The sequence below is a fragment of the Desmodus rotundus genome, chromosome 3 (assembly GCF_022682495.2).
Source record: "Desmodus rotundus isolate HL8 chromosome 3, HLdesRot8A.1, whole genome shotgun sequence".
Lineage (NCBI taxonomy): Eukaryota > Metazoa > Chordata > Mammalia > Chiroptera > Phyllostomidae > Desmodus > Desmodus rotundus.
In genome coordinates this window covers 151397687-151413464 of record NC_071389.1, presented here as the reverse complement: position 1 = coordinate 151413464, position 15778 = coordinate 151397687, and the positions used below count along the sequence as shown (strand labels likewise).

The window sequence follows — 15778 nt, the reverse complement described above, 5'->3', positions numbered from 1 at the left end:
GGAAAACAAGGTCCCACATTGTTGGCAAAGCCATCAGGGTGAGTTTGCCTAGCTGGACTCTCACCAGAGGCTCCGCTGAGCTGTGCTACTGTGTACGCCAACCCCCTCTCTGATGCAGCCCTAACCTGTCCTGCTCCTGGAAGGAGGAGCATGTCTGCCTCCATAGTTGCCTAGAGTGTGAGGTGAGTGCTCCAGGTGTGTGCCAGTCACCATGTGGGTGGGTGTAACAGTCTGTTTTGTACAGAATCTCCATCCAGAGGTTAGGGGATTATCTCTGCTCTGTCTCCTGGATGGGGTGGGGATGGGGGGGCGTCCAGTTCCTTCTGCCCAGACCCCAGGGATCCAAGTTTCTTCTTTTCTGAAGAAAAGCGATTGAGGGCTCTTTGGAGGAGGGAGCAGGCTTCTTTGTGGCTGTGCCTCCTCCGTAACTGGCAAAGAGGTCATGGGACCAATGGGGTTAAGTTCCAGTCCTGCTCTGACCCACTTTCTTCCCTGTGCCCACATCTCCTGAGGCCAAGGTGTTGGGTGGGGCCAGTCTGGCACCCCTGCACCCATACCTGGGACTTCCCCTAGATGGAAATTCCCAGATCCTAGTGTCTTCCCAACCTTGCCAGCTCCCACCAATGGTCTGGGATCTGTTTGGCTTCAATCAGATTGCCCTATGTGCCAGCTCCGAACCAGACTATCTCTACACCGTAGCCCCAGGGCCCTGAGGATGTTGGCCCACACTCTGGGATCATTTTTTATATTTGTTTTCCCCTTCTAGTGAACTCCTTTGAAGAAAAAATGTGATATTGGTGGGGGGAGTTGGGAAGGAAGCCGTCCTTTATTGAGCACCTAAATGTTCCAGGTGTTGTGCTGGGCATGTACATCATTCACTTAATCCATGCAGCAGTCCAGAGAAGTGGCGGTTATCATCCCCATTTCGCAGAAGAGGAAGCTGAGCACCAGAGAGGTTAAGTGACTTGCCCAATATCACACAGCTAGAAAGTGGCAGAGCTAAGATGGGAACCCAGGTCTTAGGGATCATGTGCTTCCTTTACCACAGCAGACTTCCTCCTCTTCTGCAGCTGCCCGCCTCTCCAGGGGATGAGAGACTTAGGGGAATTCAACTCAACCTAATTCAGCAGTTATTGAGCATCTGCTACATAACAGGCAATGATAGGTGCCCGAGATACAGGAAAGGTCTCTGTCCTCAAGGGCAGGGGGCAAAGTTAGGTGTGTGGACTAGGAATATCTAACTTTGACATAATGATTTGAATGAGGTGGCATGGAGCACAAGAAGTGGTACTTTTATTTTCTCTTTCTGAAAGAGTATATAAATATATTATGGACAGTGCACAGAATAAATTGGAATAAAATAAATACCTATTCAACTGCTACCCAAGAAAGGGTACTTCCTACACTTCAGAAGTTCCCGTGTGTCCCTTCCATAATTCCTTCTGTCCCCTAAGAAGTAACCGTCATCCTAACTTTTGTGACCATTATTTCCTACCTTTCTGTATCATTTTAACACTTGTGTATGCCTCTCTAAACAATATTGCCTAACTTTACCTGTTTTTGAGGTTAATATAAATGGAATGATGTCGTATTACTCTTTCGTGTCTTAATTATTTTGTGAGATATACCCAAGCTGTTGCATATAATTGTCTTTTTCATTATTGCATAACATCCAGTTGCACGAATATACCACACTCTATTTATTTACTTAAAATTTTTTTATTACAGTTGACATCAATATTATATTCCGTTCAGGTGCAGAACACAGTGATTAGACATTTATATAACTTACTAAATGATCCCCCTGATAAATCTAGTGCCCACCTGGCCCCATGCATAGTTCTTACAATACTACTGACTGTATTCCCTATGCTGCACTTACGTCCCCGTGACTGTTTTGTGACTGCCAAATTGAACTTCTTAATCCCTTCACCTTTTTCACCCAGTCCCCCAACCCTGCTCCCATCTAGCAACCTTTAGTTTATTCTCTGTATCTACGAATTTGCTTCTGTTTTGTTTATTTATTTTGATTTTTAGATTCCACATATAAGTGAAATCATACGGCATTTGTCCTTCTCTGTCTGACTTATTTCACTCAGCATAATACCCTCTAGGTCCATCCATGTTGTCCCAAATGGTAAGATTTCATCATTTTTTATGGCCAAGTAATATTCTATTGTATATATGTACCACAGCTTTTTTATCCATTCTTTTATCAATGGAGACATGGGTTATTTCCATATCTTGGCTACAGTAGTGAACATAGGAATGCACATGTCTTTTCAAATTCGTATTTTGGATTTCTTTGAATAAATACTCAGAAGTGGGATTGCTGGGTCACATGGTAGTTCTATTTTATTTTTTGAGGAACCTCCGTATTGTTTACCATAGCAGCCAATATTGTTTTTTACCCAACTGTTGGTGGATGTGGGAATTGTTTTCGGTTTGGAGTATCGTAATGCTAAGAACATTTTTGTACCTGTTTCCCAGCACACACATGCAAGAGATTTTCGAGGCTATAAAACTAAGAGTCAAAGTATATGTCCAGGCAGTCTCAGTTTTGTCAGATAAGGCCAAACATTTTTCCAAAATGATTGAACTAGTTTCTCAGGAAGCAAACATTTTAACCAAAGGCAGGCATAAGATCAAGAAGATCCATACATTTTCTTGCCTGAAACTCTTAGTGGTTTTCCTTCTTTCTTTAAGACCCAAGACCCCGCTGTGACTCCCAAGGCCCCCCGCCTCGCTCTGTTCCTCTGCCATGACTCCTCCTTGCTCTTTGCTCTTGCTGTCTCCCCTCCCTGGGATTTTCTTCCACTAGATGTCTCCGTGACTCACTCCTCACTTTCTTCAGATCTTTGCTGAAATGTCATTTCTCAATGGCACTTTCCCTGACCACCACATTTTTAGATTGCGATCTCCAGCACTCCTTATCTCCTTCTCAGCTTTGTATTTCTCCACAGGCCAGACACCTGGATTCCATTCCGCCTCAGGCAGCTCTCCCATGGTTGGCCAGGGCTGGATAGACTTTATCTCCCCCCAGACCCTTAGGGGCTGTCTGTCATACCTGACTATTCGGGAGCTGGCTAGCCACTCTGTCTGATGAATCCACCTCTCTGAGTCACTTTTTATCACAACATCCTGATTATTATTTTTTTTCATTGCCATTTGCATGCTCTGAAATAAGCTAATACATTTGTTTGTTTACCTGTTTGGTTTTAGTCTCCATCCCACGTCACTCCTCATTTTTATGAGAGCTCTGTAAGAGAGGAGACTTAGCTGTGTCTGTCTTATCCAAGCTGGCTGTCAGTCTCCCAGAGACAGCTGGGCATCCCCGTGCCTACAGCTGGGCCTTGCCCCTTTTGGAATCACCCAAGACCCAGGCATCCTTCCTCCACTGCCACCTCCCACCAACATCCCTGGCTCAGTCTCAGAGTGCTGCTTCTGCTGCTGCCGCTGCTTCCCTAAGTCCCGTTGGGGGACTGTTTGGGAGACTGAAGCAGCTGGTCTGGCCACCAGGGCTAGAGAGTAATGGGCTAGGGTCCTTAGCCAAGCAGATGTCAGGTGCCTGGAGCTTAAGAAATACTTTTTGAATAAAGGGAAAGACTTCAGAGATTATAGGACCTAGCCAGGTGGAGAAAAGGCACTTCAAGCCGAAGGAACAGTGTGAACAAAGGACTGAAGGCATGAAAGTGTATGTCATATTTGAAGAACATGTTCTGGGCTGGTGTAGTTGGAGGGTTTTCAGTGGAGAGAAGGGCCACAGGAGAGCATTGCTGGGCAGGCCTGGAAAGGGAGGGCTGATTGGGGAGGTCTGAGCTCCCTGAAGGCTCAGTAAGCTCAGCAGTGTCTTAGGTTTAATCCTGCCCCCACCTCTGCCTGCCTGTCTGCCCCTTCTACTCTTTCTATGCCCTCCCCTTTACCCAACCCCCAGCCTGGCCGCTCCTGCAGCTGAATGGACTTCTCTCTGGGCCTACGTCTGGGGCCTCGAAACAAGAAGGCCACCCACCAACAACCTCCTGCACCCTCTGTGCTCAGCCCTCCAGCTGCCTCTCTTCGTCTATCCTGTCCTTCCTCTGCCTGTGCCTGCCCCTGCCCTGGCTGCCCTCCTCCCACCTGCTCCTGCACTGCCTATCCCTCTTACACAACTACCTGTTCCTCCTGTCCCAGACTCCCTGGCCCACCCTGCACCTGCACCTGCCCTCCCTGCCCTGCCTGTCCTCTCTCAACGTGTCCCCATAGCCCCTGTGTCCCATGCTCTGGTCCTCACTTGACCTGTTGCCATCCCTCACCTTGCCCCATTTACCCTTGTCCCAAGGGCCTATCTGCCTGTCCCAGCTCCTGCTTGGGCTACAGTGACAACTGTGGCTGTGGCCAAGGGCCTATCTGGGAGCCTCCAGGCTCCGTTGGCCACCGCAGTTGCTGCTTCACAGGACAACAACGCACCTCTCAGGGGCATTGTCTGATAGTCTAAGTGGGCAGTTGCCCCCTAGAGAGACTGTCAGGCTGCCGGGGCATTTCTGTAGCTGCTTCCTCAAGCAGGAGGCAGACGCTCTGGGTGGTGTGACGGAGCTCGCCTAGACCCCTCACCCAGAAGGTAAAGGCAGAAGGCTGCTCGGAGCCTCTGGCCTCCCCCTCAGTCCTGGGGGTGAGAACAGGCATCTGCTTTGAAATTAGTTTCTGGGCATGTTCCTGCTGGTTCCAGAAACTCCTCTTCTGCTCTTCTGCAGCTTTTGGAATGGAAACTCTTCTCAGATCCTCTTCCAAGGCCCCTGAAGGTGAGCAAATTGGCCATTTTCCCCCTCTTGACAGCCTCCCCTGGAGACCCTTCCTGGCTTCTCTGCAGTTCACATAGATAAGGTAAATTCTTCCTCTAGAGGTGGTAGGGGATCCTTTGTCCAGGGGCCATTTTTTGCCCCTTGGTCCTTCACCAATATTTCTGACTGACCCAAGAGTCTCTGGACCCCTTACCTCTCATCTTCATTCAGGCAAAGATGATCAGTTGTTCTTGGACCAGAAGAGGAGGCTGAGCAGTGTTTCTGGCTCCTCCCTTCCCTTGGATATCATGGCATCACACATGGTCCTTTGCTTCGAGGAATCTGGAGCTCTCTGCCTGAACGTCTTATCTTACAAATCTCTGAGTGCTCACCCAGCCTCATGACCTCAATCTTCCAGGATTAGTCCCATCTGCAACATCTATGCTCATCTGGCATGGGGGTGAGGGAAGCTGGGAGCCCTTGATTCAGGTTCCCAATGATCCCGTTCACACATAGCTAGTCATAAGTCCCCTGTCCCCGGGGGTGTGACTAGGGGTTGGAAGAAGACTCCAAGAGGAAGCTGGAAGTGAGAGTCCAGGACCAGGACCCAGGACCAGGCCCCAAAATGAGAGCTGCTGAGCCCCCCTCCACATTTCTTAAGTTCTCTGACTCTATAGTCTTTTTCGGTCTTCTTTTTCTCAGCCTCCGTCTCTGGAACCCCTTGTTTTTTTCCTTTCTATCTCTGTTTATCTTTCAGTTTATCCTTCCTTCTATATTTCTAGATCATTCTCTCCATTTGTGTTCTTCTATCACTGGGGCGTTCTGCCTTCACCTATCTTGTGTCTTGACATGTGTTTTCCCCACTCTCTATTTCTCTAATTCTCCCTCCCTCTATTACCCCTTCTAATTTAAAATACACTTAACATATGCATCTCTTTCTTTTCCCCTTTCCTGTCTCAATTTGTGTCTTCACGTCTAATTTCTTCCTCTTTCAGTGCACCTCACATCACTCTGCTTTGCTGTCCTATTCTGCTTCTCCGTATACTTCATTCGTGATCTCTCATTTCTCTTTCCCTTTCTGTCTTTCTCTCTTCCAGCCTTCTGTGTCCAGCTGTTTTTTCACTTCCTACCTCTCCCTCTCTCTGCCTGCCCCTATCTGGCGCTCTCTCTCTCTCTCTCCTGCACTCCCCCCACCTCCTGTAGCACCTTGCACAGGAGGCCTGTCTCATGACCATCTTACTGCTGTCCAAGGGTCAGGACACCATGCACTTTAGTGACCCCACACACCCCACACCCTGGAGCGAGTGAGGGCTGGATACAGGTGCCAGAATAGTCCTTCCTTTCGCCACCTACTATCCCGGCCATCCATCCCTGTTCAGCTCTAAGCCCAAAACTTTTATAAAAAATAATGCTTCTCCCAACTTATTCTGAAAGTTGGCAATTAAAAAGAAAAAGAATTAAGCATTTATACTGCCTCCCCTGTATAAACTATATTTCAGGATAGCCAAATAACAGTAAGTGGTGGAGAAAACTTATTTACAGAAGAATTTCAAGTAATATGGAAGGAATATGGAGTCAGAAAAAAATCACCATTTTGCTACCCTTAGTGAACTGATCAAACAAGAATATTCCATGATGAAACAAGGATCGTGGTTGATGGACAACTTTACAATGGAGGGATCAAGTTGTCACCACCGGACCCCCCTGGTGAATCTTAGCATTGTGAAAAGGGGCACAGCCATACTGTATACCTCCTGATGTGATCAGTCTGAAGCATTCAGCTCCACCTATGAAGGGCTCCTGCCAAACAAAAACACTGAACATGATGCTAATCAAAACTCCAGAGCTAATCTCCATTTAACAGGAAATAATGGGGATGGAAGAACAAATTAAATGACACAATGAGGAACTAAGAAGACACATCCAGAATGTGGGATATTCTAAAGGAAATCTGACCCAATTTCTCTGAATTGTCAATGGCTGGGCGAGGTACGGGGCAGCAGCAGGGGGAGGAGGTAAGAGGCGACATAGAAAGACAACGACCGCATGGAACACAAGGACATTGTTTGGTTTCTGATTTGGACAACCCAATTGTAAAAGGACGTTTTCAGACAGTTGGGGACAGTTAATTATAGACTGGATATTTGTGAGGCCAAGGAATCAGTGTTGATTTTGTTAGATATAAAAATGGCTTTGAGGTCGTGTAAAGAAAAAGATTATTTTCTAGAGATGCATACTTAAGTATGGAGTGAAGTGACATATTTAATTTTAAATGTTTTGGCAAATAAAAAAGGACAGAAAGAGTGGCCGACTCAATAATGTTGAATTAAGTGTACAAAGGTTCACAGAAATTATGTTCTCTACCTTTGTGTATGTTTGAACATTTTTGTAGTAAAAGTTTTAAATGATGCTCCTCTGGTAAACATCGTTCCTAGTAACTCCTAGAACATCCTCCCCACCTGCCCTGAAAGACCTTCCATGTGTGACTCCTCACACGCAGCTCTCCCTGCCCTCTACTGGAAGAATGTACTAGAGATGGACTGTGCTCACAGGCTGCCCTTCATCCCCTCCAGGCCTCTGCTGGCACGTTCCTCACATTTAGGACTTTTCCCAGCTGTGCCTCACAGCTCTGAAGGGCCAGAGGAACCTTAAAGAATAAACATATCTTGAATAGTTCTTAAAATAAACAAAAATAATCCTGAAAAACATAGTCTTGCTTTAAGTCTCTCTCTGTTAGGTGTTTTGAAACAAAATGCAACTCAGTAATGGAAGAAAACTGGCCTCAGTCCTGGGAAACAGAAGGCAAGGGATGTGAGACCATCCTGTCCCACTCCCTGCCTTTATTTAGGATGACCTCCACCCTCAAAGAAAAGACCACCCAGAATTGAGGGACTGGGCATTGCGAGTTCAAGGAGCTTCAGCCCAGGACTGGGATGGAGGGCATTTGGGTCATTCATGCAGACACTCCCTGAATGACCGTGGGGAAATCATGATTTTTGAGTCTGAGTGTTTCTGTATGAATGCATGGGAACCATGAACACTTTCTGCTCGACAGGAGTTTGCCAATTAGGGATGAAGGCACTTTGGAGCTTGGCTATAAATCTCAGCTGTTCCTTTATCAAAGAAATTTCTTGAGATGTAATCCTGGTTCCTCCCACCCTCTACCTTCTAAATTTTAGTATAAAGAAAACCAACATGTACTAATCACCTGTGCAACTAAGTGATATTTATTTAATCTTCTCAGAAACCATACAAACTTGGAATTGGAAAGCTCTGGGTCACACTTCTGACTCTACTTCTTACCATGTGACTCTGGACATACGTAACTTTCCCAACTCTGGGGGATAACAATAGTACTGACCTTATGGGTTTTTGTGGCAGTTAAATGACATAATTCACCTATAGCCATTGGCCCAGGACTTCTTAAAATAGAGCTTAGGTACTTAATAACCTATTTGATAAGTGTTAATAGTTATTACAGGGCAGCACTTTTAAAGAAATTCACATGGATTAATGTATTCATTTATTCATCAAATATTGATTTTTTTTTATGTACCAGTAACTGTTTTAGGTATTGGAAATACAAGTGAACAAAGCAGATATAAACCTGTAGGGAGAAGAGATGGTAAATAAATAAACGAACAGTTTACATCTAGTGTGCCAGATGGTATTAAGTGCCGTGGAGAAAATGCAGCACAGGAGACCTCATAGAGAGTTAGAAGGAAAGCAGGTAGGTTACTATGGTGGATGGAGGTGGTGTTGCTATTTTAAACAGGAAGGCCAAGGAACACCTCTCTGATAGAGTGACATTTGAACAGAGAACTGGGGCACTGGGGGCAGGAACCATGTGGGTATCTGGGAGAACCAGAACCTTACAGGGCACAATGTGCAAAGGCCCTGGTGGTGGCCAGTATAGACAGAGTAGGAGTAAGAGGGAGAATGGTAGATAAGGTCAGAGAAGTAGTAGAGAACAGAACAGAGGCGTTTTTGGGGCCACTATAACGATTTTGGCTTTTATGCTGAGTGAGATGGGAAGCCACTGGGGAGAGTGTCAAGATCATACTAAAATTTTCCAAGGTGACACAGTTGGTAAGTAGCAGGAGGTGAGCGGTTCGCTCCAGGCCTGAAGTTCTTAACTCTCTGCTCCTGCTGAACTTTAGCCTTTTTATTTGGGCACTGCTCTCTTTTGACTTTAGATGAAGAAACTGGGACACTGAGAAGTTTGTGGCTTGCCCGAGGTCAGACAGCTGGTTAAGTGACAGAGGTGGGACTTGAGCATTTGTCTGCAGCCGGAGTCCAAGTCCTTCACACCACACCGCCTCCCTCAGGTGTCTGGGCCATACGAACTTCTGGTTAGAGAGCACTGCAATGAAAGAGGGGAGAACAGAAGAGTCCATCTCCGCCCAGGGCAGCGGTGTTCCCCGGGAAGCTCCAGCCCCGGGTTCTCTGGGACTGCGGACACTTTCCCCGGCACAGCCGCGCTCTCTAACCTACGGCACGTTGAAAGAGAGATTAAATGAGCCCTTACTTCGGGGTGGCCCAGCAGGTATATGGGAGTCAGAAGACCGGGTATCACGGGAAGGCGGCGGACGAGGCCGGACCGAGAACAACAGCCTCTCCCGGCTCTAGTGGTGCCGCCGCGGGCGTGGGGAGTTTGGCGACGCGCAGGTAGGGAAGGAGCAGAGGCGGGGCTTGAGCGCCGCGCCCCCGTCACGTGACGGGACCATCATGGCGGCGACCGGAGGCCTACCCGGCTCCCGGAAGCAGGCTGTGAGGGGCGGGCACGCTGCTAGAACCCCGGCCGGAGCCGGAGGTAGAGCGGGCAGGGTAGCGGGCGGCCTGGAGCCGGACGTGTCCGGAGTGTCCCCGCAGACCGGGGCAGCAGGTGAGACGGGGTCTGGGTAAGGCGCGAGCGGGTGTGGCGGCCCTGGGGCGCTGGGCTGGGGCTAGGGGGCGCAAGGGGGTGCCCGTGACCTGGAGGATGGGGAATCTGAGATGCACGCGCGTGACCGTGAAACTACTCTAGGGGCCCGCGCCTGCGGGAGGGATGCGCAGAACAGAAGCCCAGACATTTAGGGCTAAAACGGGTTCCCCAGAAAGGATGGGAGGTAATTGAAGGAAGTATGCGGAAGCTGTTGTGGAAGCGGGCAGCTGCCTCTTAATTTAAGCGGATGGGATTATTGAGGGGACTTCTTTGCTATGCCAGGCATGGTTAGCGCGAATGCTCAGTCTTCTCCCCGATCCTCTCACCTTTCCCTACCCCCCAGTGTCCTAGGAGACCGTTCTGGCGGGTGGGACCACTCCTCCCACCCACCCAACTGGTCCCTCAGGTCTGAGTTCTGGGGGAGTGGAGTTGAGGGTTGGGGAAGGGCAGTTGGCAGGGGGGTAGGGTGGAGCTGCCTTCTGCTTAAACAGCCAGCCCCTTGACAGTGCTGCCTGGGCAACGGATATGACTCTCAAAGCCCCTTCTTTCGCAGGACCTCCGGCGGCCCGCCATGCTGGTGACTGCCTACCTCGTCTTTGTGGTCCTCCTGGTCTCCTGCCTGGGGTTGGAACTGTCAAGATGCCAGGCTAAGCCCCCAGGAAGGGCCTGCAGCAACCCCTCCTTCCTTCGGTTTCAACTGGACTTTTATCAGGTCTACTTCCTGGCCCTGGCAGCTGACTGGCTTCAGGCCCCCTACCTCTATAAACTCTATCAGCATTACCACTTTTTGGAAGGGCAAATTGCCATCCTCTATGTGTGTGGTCTTGCCTCCACAGTTCTCTTTGGACTGGTAGCCTCCTCCCTTGTGGATTGGCTAGGTCGAAAAAAGTCTTGTGTCCTCTTCTCCCTCACTTACTCTCTGTGCTGCTTAACCAAACTCTCTCGGGACTACTTTGTGTTGCTGGTAGGGCGAGCACTTGGTGGGCTGTCCACTGCCCTGCTCTTCTCTGCCTTCGAGGCCTGGTACATCCATGAACACGTGGAGCGGCATGACTTCCCTGCTGAGTGGATCCCAGCCACCTTTGCCCGAGCTGCCTTCTGGAACTATGTGCTGGCTGTAGTGGCAGGTGTGGCAGCTGAAGCTGTGGCCTGCTGGATGGGACTGGGGCCTGTAGCGCCCTTTGTGGCTGCCATCCCTCTCTTAGCTCTGGCTGGAGCCTTGGCCCTTCGCAACTGGGGAGAGAACTATGATCGGCAGCGTGCCTTCTCAAGGACCTGTGCTGGGGGCCTGCGCTGCCTCCTGTCAGACCGCCGTGTGCTGCTGCTAGGTATCATACAGGCCCTGTTTGAAAGTGTCATCTTCATCTTTGTTTTCCTCTGGACACCTGTGCTGGACCCACATGGGGCTCCACTAGGCATCATCTTCTCCAGCTTCATGGCAGCCAGCCTGCTCGGCTCTTCCTTGTATCGCATCGCTACCTCCAAGAGGTACCACCTTCAGCCTATGCACCTACTCTCCCTTGCTGTCCTCATCGTCGTCTTCTCCCTCTTCATGCTGACTTTCTCCACCAGTCCAGGCCAGGAGAGTCCCGTGGAGTCCTTCATAGCCTTCCTACTTATCGAATTGGCCTGTGGGCTCTACTTTCCCAGCATGAGCTTCCTGCGAAGAAAAGTCATCCCTGAGACAGAGCAAGCTGGTGTACTCAACTGGTTCCGGGTGCCCCTGCACTTACTGGCCTGCCTGGGGCTCCTAGTCCTCCATGACAGTGATCGCAAAACAGGCACTCGGAACATGTTCAGCATATGCTCCGCTGTCATGGTTATGGCTCTGCTGGCAGTGGTAGGGCTCTTCACCGTGGTAAGGCACGATGCCGAACTGCGGGTGCCCTCACCCACTGGGGAGCCCTATGCCCCTGAGCTCTAACCCTGTTCCAAGACAAGGGGGCTGGGACAGACTCTTGAATCCCACCTTTCCAGGATTGTACAGATTTCTCTGTGACTGACTGCAATTATCTGGCCCCTCCGCCTGTTGTTGGGGCCCCTCCTGCCAGTGCTTTGGGTTGGGGAACACATGGAGGCGATGGCCTGGAAAGAACATGCCTACAGTTGCCTCCGTGTTACTCCCTTTTCCCTTTTCATTTAAAAATAAACACTTTTAACTGATCATTGATTTGATTTAATCATCTTGACCTGTATCTACCTTAGTAGTTTCTGGCAGGAGGGCAGCTGGAGGTTTTGAGGATAGAGGTAGGGTTACCAGCAGAAAGTTTATATTTCTAGCCTAAGACTGTATCCAGCTTAAACTGAGAGTTGTAGAATTTTCTCTCAGCAGGAATGGGTGGGAAATGCCTGAGGCTCCTAGGTCCTCCATAGGTATGTCCCCTGGAGACAGACAGCCTCCCCAGTGGCCAAGTAAAACCCTTGCTCCACATCCAGGGTGAGATAATCTCTGGAGCACTTGGGGTGAATGCTCAAGCCACTGAACAAAGATTCCAGGGGCTTGGGCTGCTTTTATGGCCACCCCTTGGGGCAAATTCAGGGCCTTCCTACAGGAAGAAGCCTGCAGCTCAGCACATGCCTGCTACCTGCCTTCTGCCTCTGTGGCTGTGAATGCACTATTTGTCCAGCATCACCTGGGCCCACCAGGTCCTGTGTCCTTGCATGAAACCTAAATAAAGGGCTACCAAGGGGAGAGAACAGTGATGACTGAGGGACTGGGACATCTTGTCTGTACCTGACTCTTCCCCGCCCAGACTGAGTGAGGGTGAGGGGAGCCATCAGGGCAGGAAACAGTACCAGTGGGAACACCAGTTCTGTGGGTCCCTCCCTGCCTCACCTCTGATGGTATCTGCCTTTACTCCTCCCACCAGCACCTGGGCTTCTCAGGGGAAGCAGAGCCAACTTTAAGAAGGGTGGAGATGGAGGGAGGGTAGGCTTAAGGGTGTGTCCTGGAATGTGCTTGAGATGGGCATGGGGGACCCACCTGTTCTGGAAAGGAATTGACGACTTTTCTCTGGGTCCCAGACTACTTCCCAGACAGGAAGATGCGAGATGTTCCAAGACCTGCAAGTTCCAACTTGTGTGGAAAGATAACATCAGCTGGTGCTGGAGGAATGCAGCAGGAATGGGCTTTTGTAGAGTGAGGCTGGGGAAATGAATGGGTGGTGGTCTCAGGCCCCTACTTAGAATAGAAAACAAACAAACAAACAAAAAAACCCGCCACGTTCCCCCACCCAGGCTGCAGGGAACAGAAGTTGAGGTTAAATATGGAAAAACAGATACCTGTGCCTTCCCCCATCTTGAGGCTAAGACAGTCTGTTTCAGTAACTCCACATCCTATTTCTGCCCTGGCGAGCTGTACCTAGATATATTTCATAGTTAGTTGCAGACTTTCTTTCTCTTTACAATACTATGATCTCCGTGAGGATAGGAGGAAATTATGTCTCATTTGCCTTTGTCTCCCTGTGTATGCACACAAGTGGGTGCTTTGCCCATGCCTGTGCTCAGTGAATGTCTGGAGAAGAGATGGGCTAGCTCACACCTGGCTTTTCAAGAGCTGCTCTTTTAGCAGCAATTAGACTAGAATCTAGAGCCAAGTTAATGATTTGTTGTTTTGGATGACAGTAATTATTTACTGATGTAGGTATGAGGGGATCCTATATTTCTAAGTGATAAGGAAGTTGGAAGGTATAGAAGGCAGACTAATGAGGTTCCTTTAACTTTGTCCCTGCTGAGCTTTCTTCAAAAGCACTGGTGATATGGAATGGGAAGTGTTTTTTCCTATCAGACTCACAGGGTGTTAAGAGCTCAAAGTTATCTTAGAGATTATCCATTTGGCCTTAAGTATGTTTTTATTGAGCACCTACTATGTGCCATGCATTATATTACTAGGTGCTGGTGACTTTTTTTTAACCACGAGTAAAATTCCCTTAAAGAAAGGATATGTAGTGAATGAGTGGTAAAGCCAAAACTAAACCTTGCCTTTTGCTGCCTGCCCAGTGCCCCTTCTATGACATATACTACTTCTGACTCCTGGGCCTTCACCTACTAGCCTTTCGCCCTCTGGCCCTGCTCCCTTATCCCAAGCCCTGTCCCTGGAGAAGGGCAAGAGAGTGATAGTATGTAGCCTTGGCCATCTGGTCCACTTTTGGGTGTCTGTCTATATGGGTCAGATAAGGGATTGGTTCAGCAGTTGCACACTGCCTGCAAAATACTGCTCATGATACTCTGCTAAGAGGCAGCATAGGGAACCAGTTAATAGCATGAAGCCAAAGCCCGACTACCTGGGTTCAAATGTGAGCCTCAGTATCCTCATCTGTAAAATGGGGATGATAATGTCATTTCTACCTATCCTATAGCACTTTTGTAAAATTAAATGCATTACTATATGTAAGTGCTTAGAATAGTACATATCCCTCAGCATAAGCACTACATAAGTGTTTGCTTTTATATATATATTTTTAACTTTTTCAATCCAGTTAAGCCCATCCAGATTTGGGTGTGAGAATGAGTGGATGGGGCTATAACATGGTGTGTAATACTGTTCAATGCATCCCAGTGGTTGGGTGATTCTCAGCAGTGTTTATCCTTGATCCTGGCCCAGACAGAAGTATCCAGCCATCTGAAAGGCCTTCTACTTTGGGGTATGTGAGCAGCTGAGTAGAATGTTAGTATGTTCCACTTGAACTCATTTCCTCTTCAAGTGGGAAAGTTATTTTGGTGTCAGACTTGATACACACCACCATCTTTCACTAAGAGGCTCCTGATTTTCTAACTTTCCATCCAGCTGGACACATGATTATTTGATTTGGAGCTTTTAAGTGATCCTGAGGAGAGTTAAAACATCACAAAGAACCAGGAGCCAATGGACAAGAGGCAGGAAAATTGGGGCATGAGGACTGTACTAGATTCTGAATCTTGGAGGATGACCTCTTTCTGGAAATTGTCTTTGCTCGGTATGGGTAGGGGCTTCACAGCTAATGTCCATGGCCCTTTGGCTGGGTCTAGGTTCCATTCACCATCTCTCTTCACCTAACCCCAATTCCGTAGTTCTCCCTGTGTTTTTTATTATTTTTTGCCACCACTTCCCCACAGAACCACAAAAGAGAATTATAAAACAAGTCTGTCATGCTTGGGATCAAATCTAATGTTATAAAAATACTTCACACTTTCTTTAAGGTTTTGGGTTTTTTTTACAATAAATTTATATGGGCCCTGGCTGGTGTGGCTCAGTGGATTGAGTGTGGCCTGTGAACCGAAGGCTCACTGGTTTGATTTCCAGTCAGGGCACATGCCTGGGTTGCGGGTTGGGTCCCTAGTTGGGGGTGTGCAGGAGGCAACCGATTGATGTATCTCTTGCACATTGATGTTGCTCTCCCTCTCTTTCTCCTTCTCTTCCTCTCTCTCTCAAAATAAGTAACCCTAGCTGGTGTGGCTCAGTGGATTGAGTGCCAGCCTATGAACCAAAGGGTCACCAGTTGAATTCCCAGTCAGGGTACATGCCTGGATTGCAGGCCAGGTTCCTAGCAGGGCGCATGTGAGAGGCAACCACACATTGATGTTTCTCTCCCTCTCTGTCTACCTCCCGTCTCCTCTCTAAAAATAAATAAATAAATATTTAAATAAATAAATAAAATCCTAAAAATAATAAATTTATATGGAATCATTGTAAAATAGTCAAATGCAAATACAGAAATACATATTTAATATGAATGTGTAAATATAAATCTGTTTATATGTTATATTAAAATACATATATTTATATTGACATGAATATATTATAAATACACATACAGAAATATAAAATGTAAAATGACAGGTTTCCTTAATTCCACTCTTCATACCATTGTTACATGTTGTGGATTAGTATTTTTTAAAACAAAAATTGAATTATTCATGCTGTTCCATAACTTTTTTTAACATCACAGTATATCTTATTTTTCTCTTTAAAACAATTAAAATCCACAGGAAGACTCTAACAATCATTTATGTATCTCTGACATCTTTATATATCAGTACATATAACATATGCTTTTTTAAGGGCTACAAAACACTGTTAGGGCCTTTGGAAAGCATTTCAAGGCTCTTCTATTTGAGA

The 15778-nt window shown here is 47.8% G+C and overlaps 2 protein-coding genes across 2 annotated transcripts; both read left to right on the top strand.

Annotated features, from left to right (window-relative positions):
* The first annotated feature begins 1729 nt into the window (after positions 1 to 1729).
* On the top strand, positions 1730 to 7414 carry LOC123478171 (sperm mitochondrial-associated cysteine-rich protein). Its single transcript, XM_045184041.2, has 2 exons — positions 1730 to 4778; positions 6257 to 7414. The coding sequence occupies exon 1, from the start codon at positions 3956 to 3958 to the stop codon at positions 4472 to 4474; it is 519 nt and encodes a 172-aa protein (XP_045039976.1). The 5' UTR covers positions 1730 to 3955; the 3' UTR covers positions 4475 to 4778; positions 6257 to 7414.
* A 2055-nt stretch (positions 7415 to 9469) lies between these two features.
* On the top strand, positions 9470 to 11847 carry MFSD5 (major facilitator superfamily domain containing 5). Its single transcript, XM_024575592.3, has 2 exons — positions 9470 to 9642; positions 10235 to 11847. The coding sequence occupies exon 2, from the start codon at positions 10253 to 10255 to the stop codon at positions 11603 to 11605; it is 1353 nt and encodes a 450-aa protein (XP_024431360.1). The 5' UTR covers positions 9470 to 9642; positions 10235 to 10252; the 3' UTR covers positions 11606 to 11847.
* The last annotated feature ends 3931 nt before the right edge of the window (positions 11848 to 15778 follow it).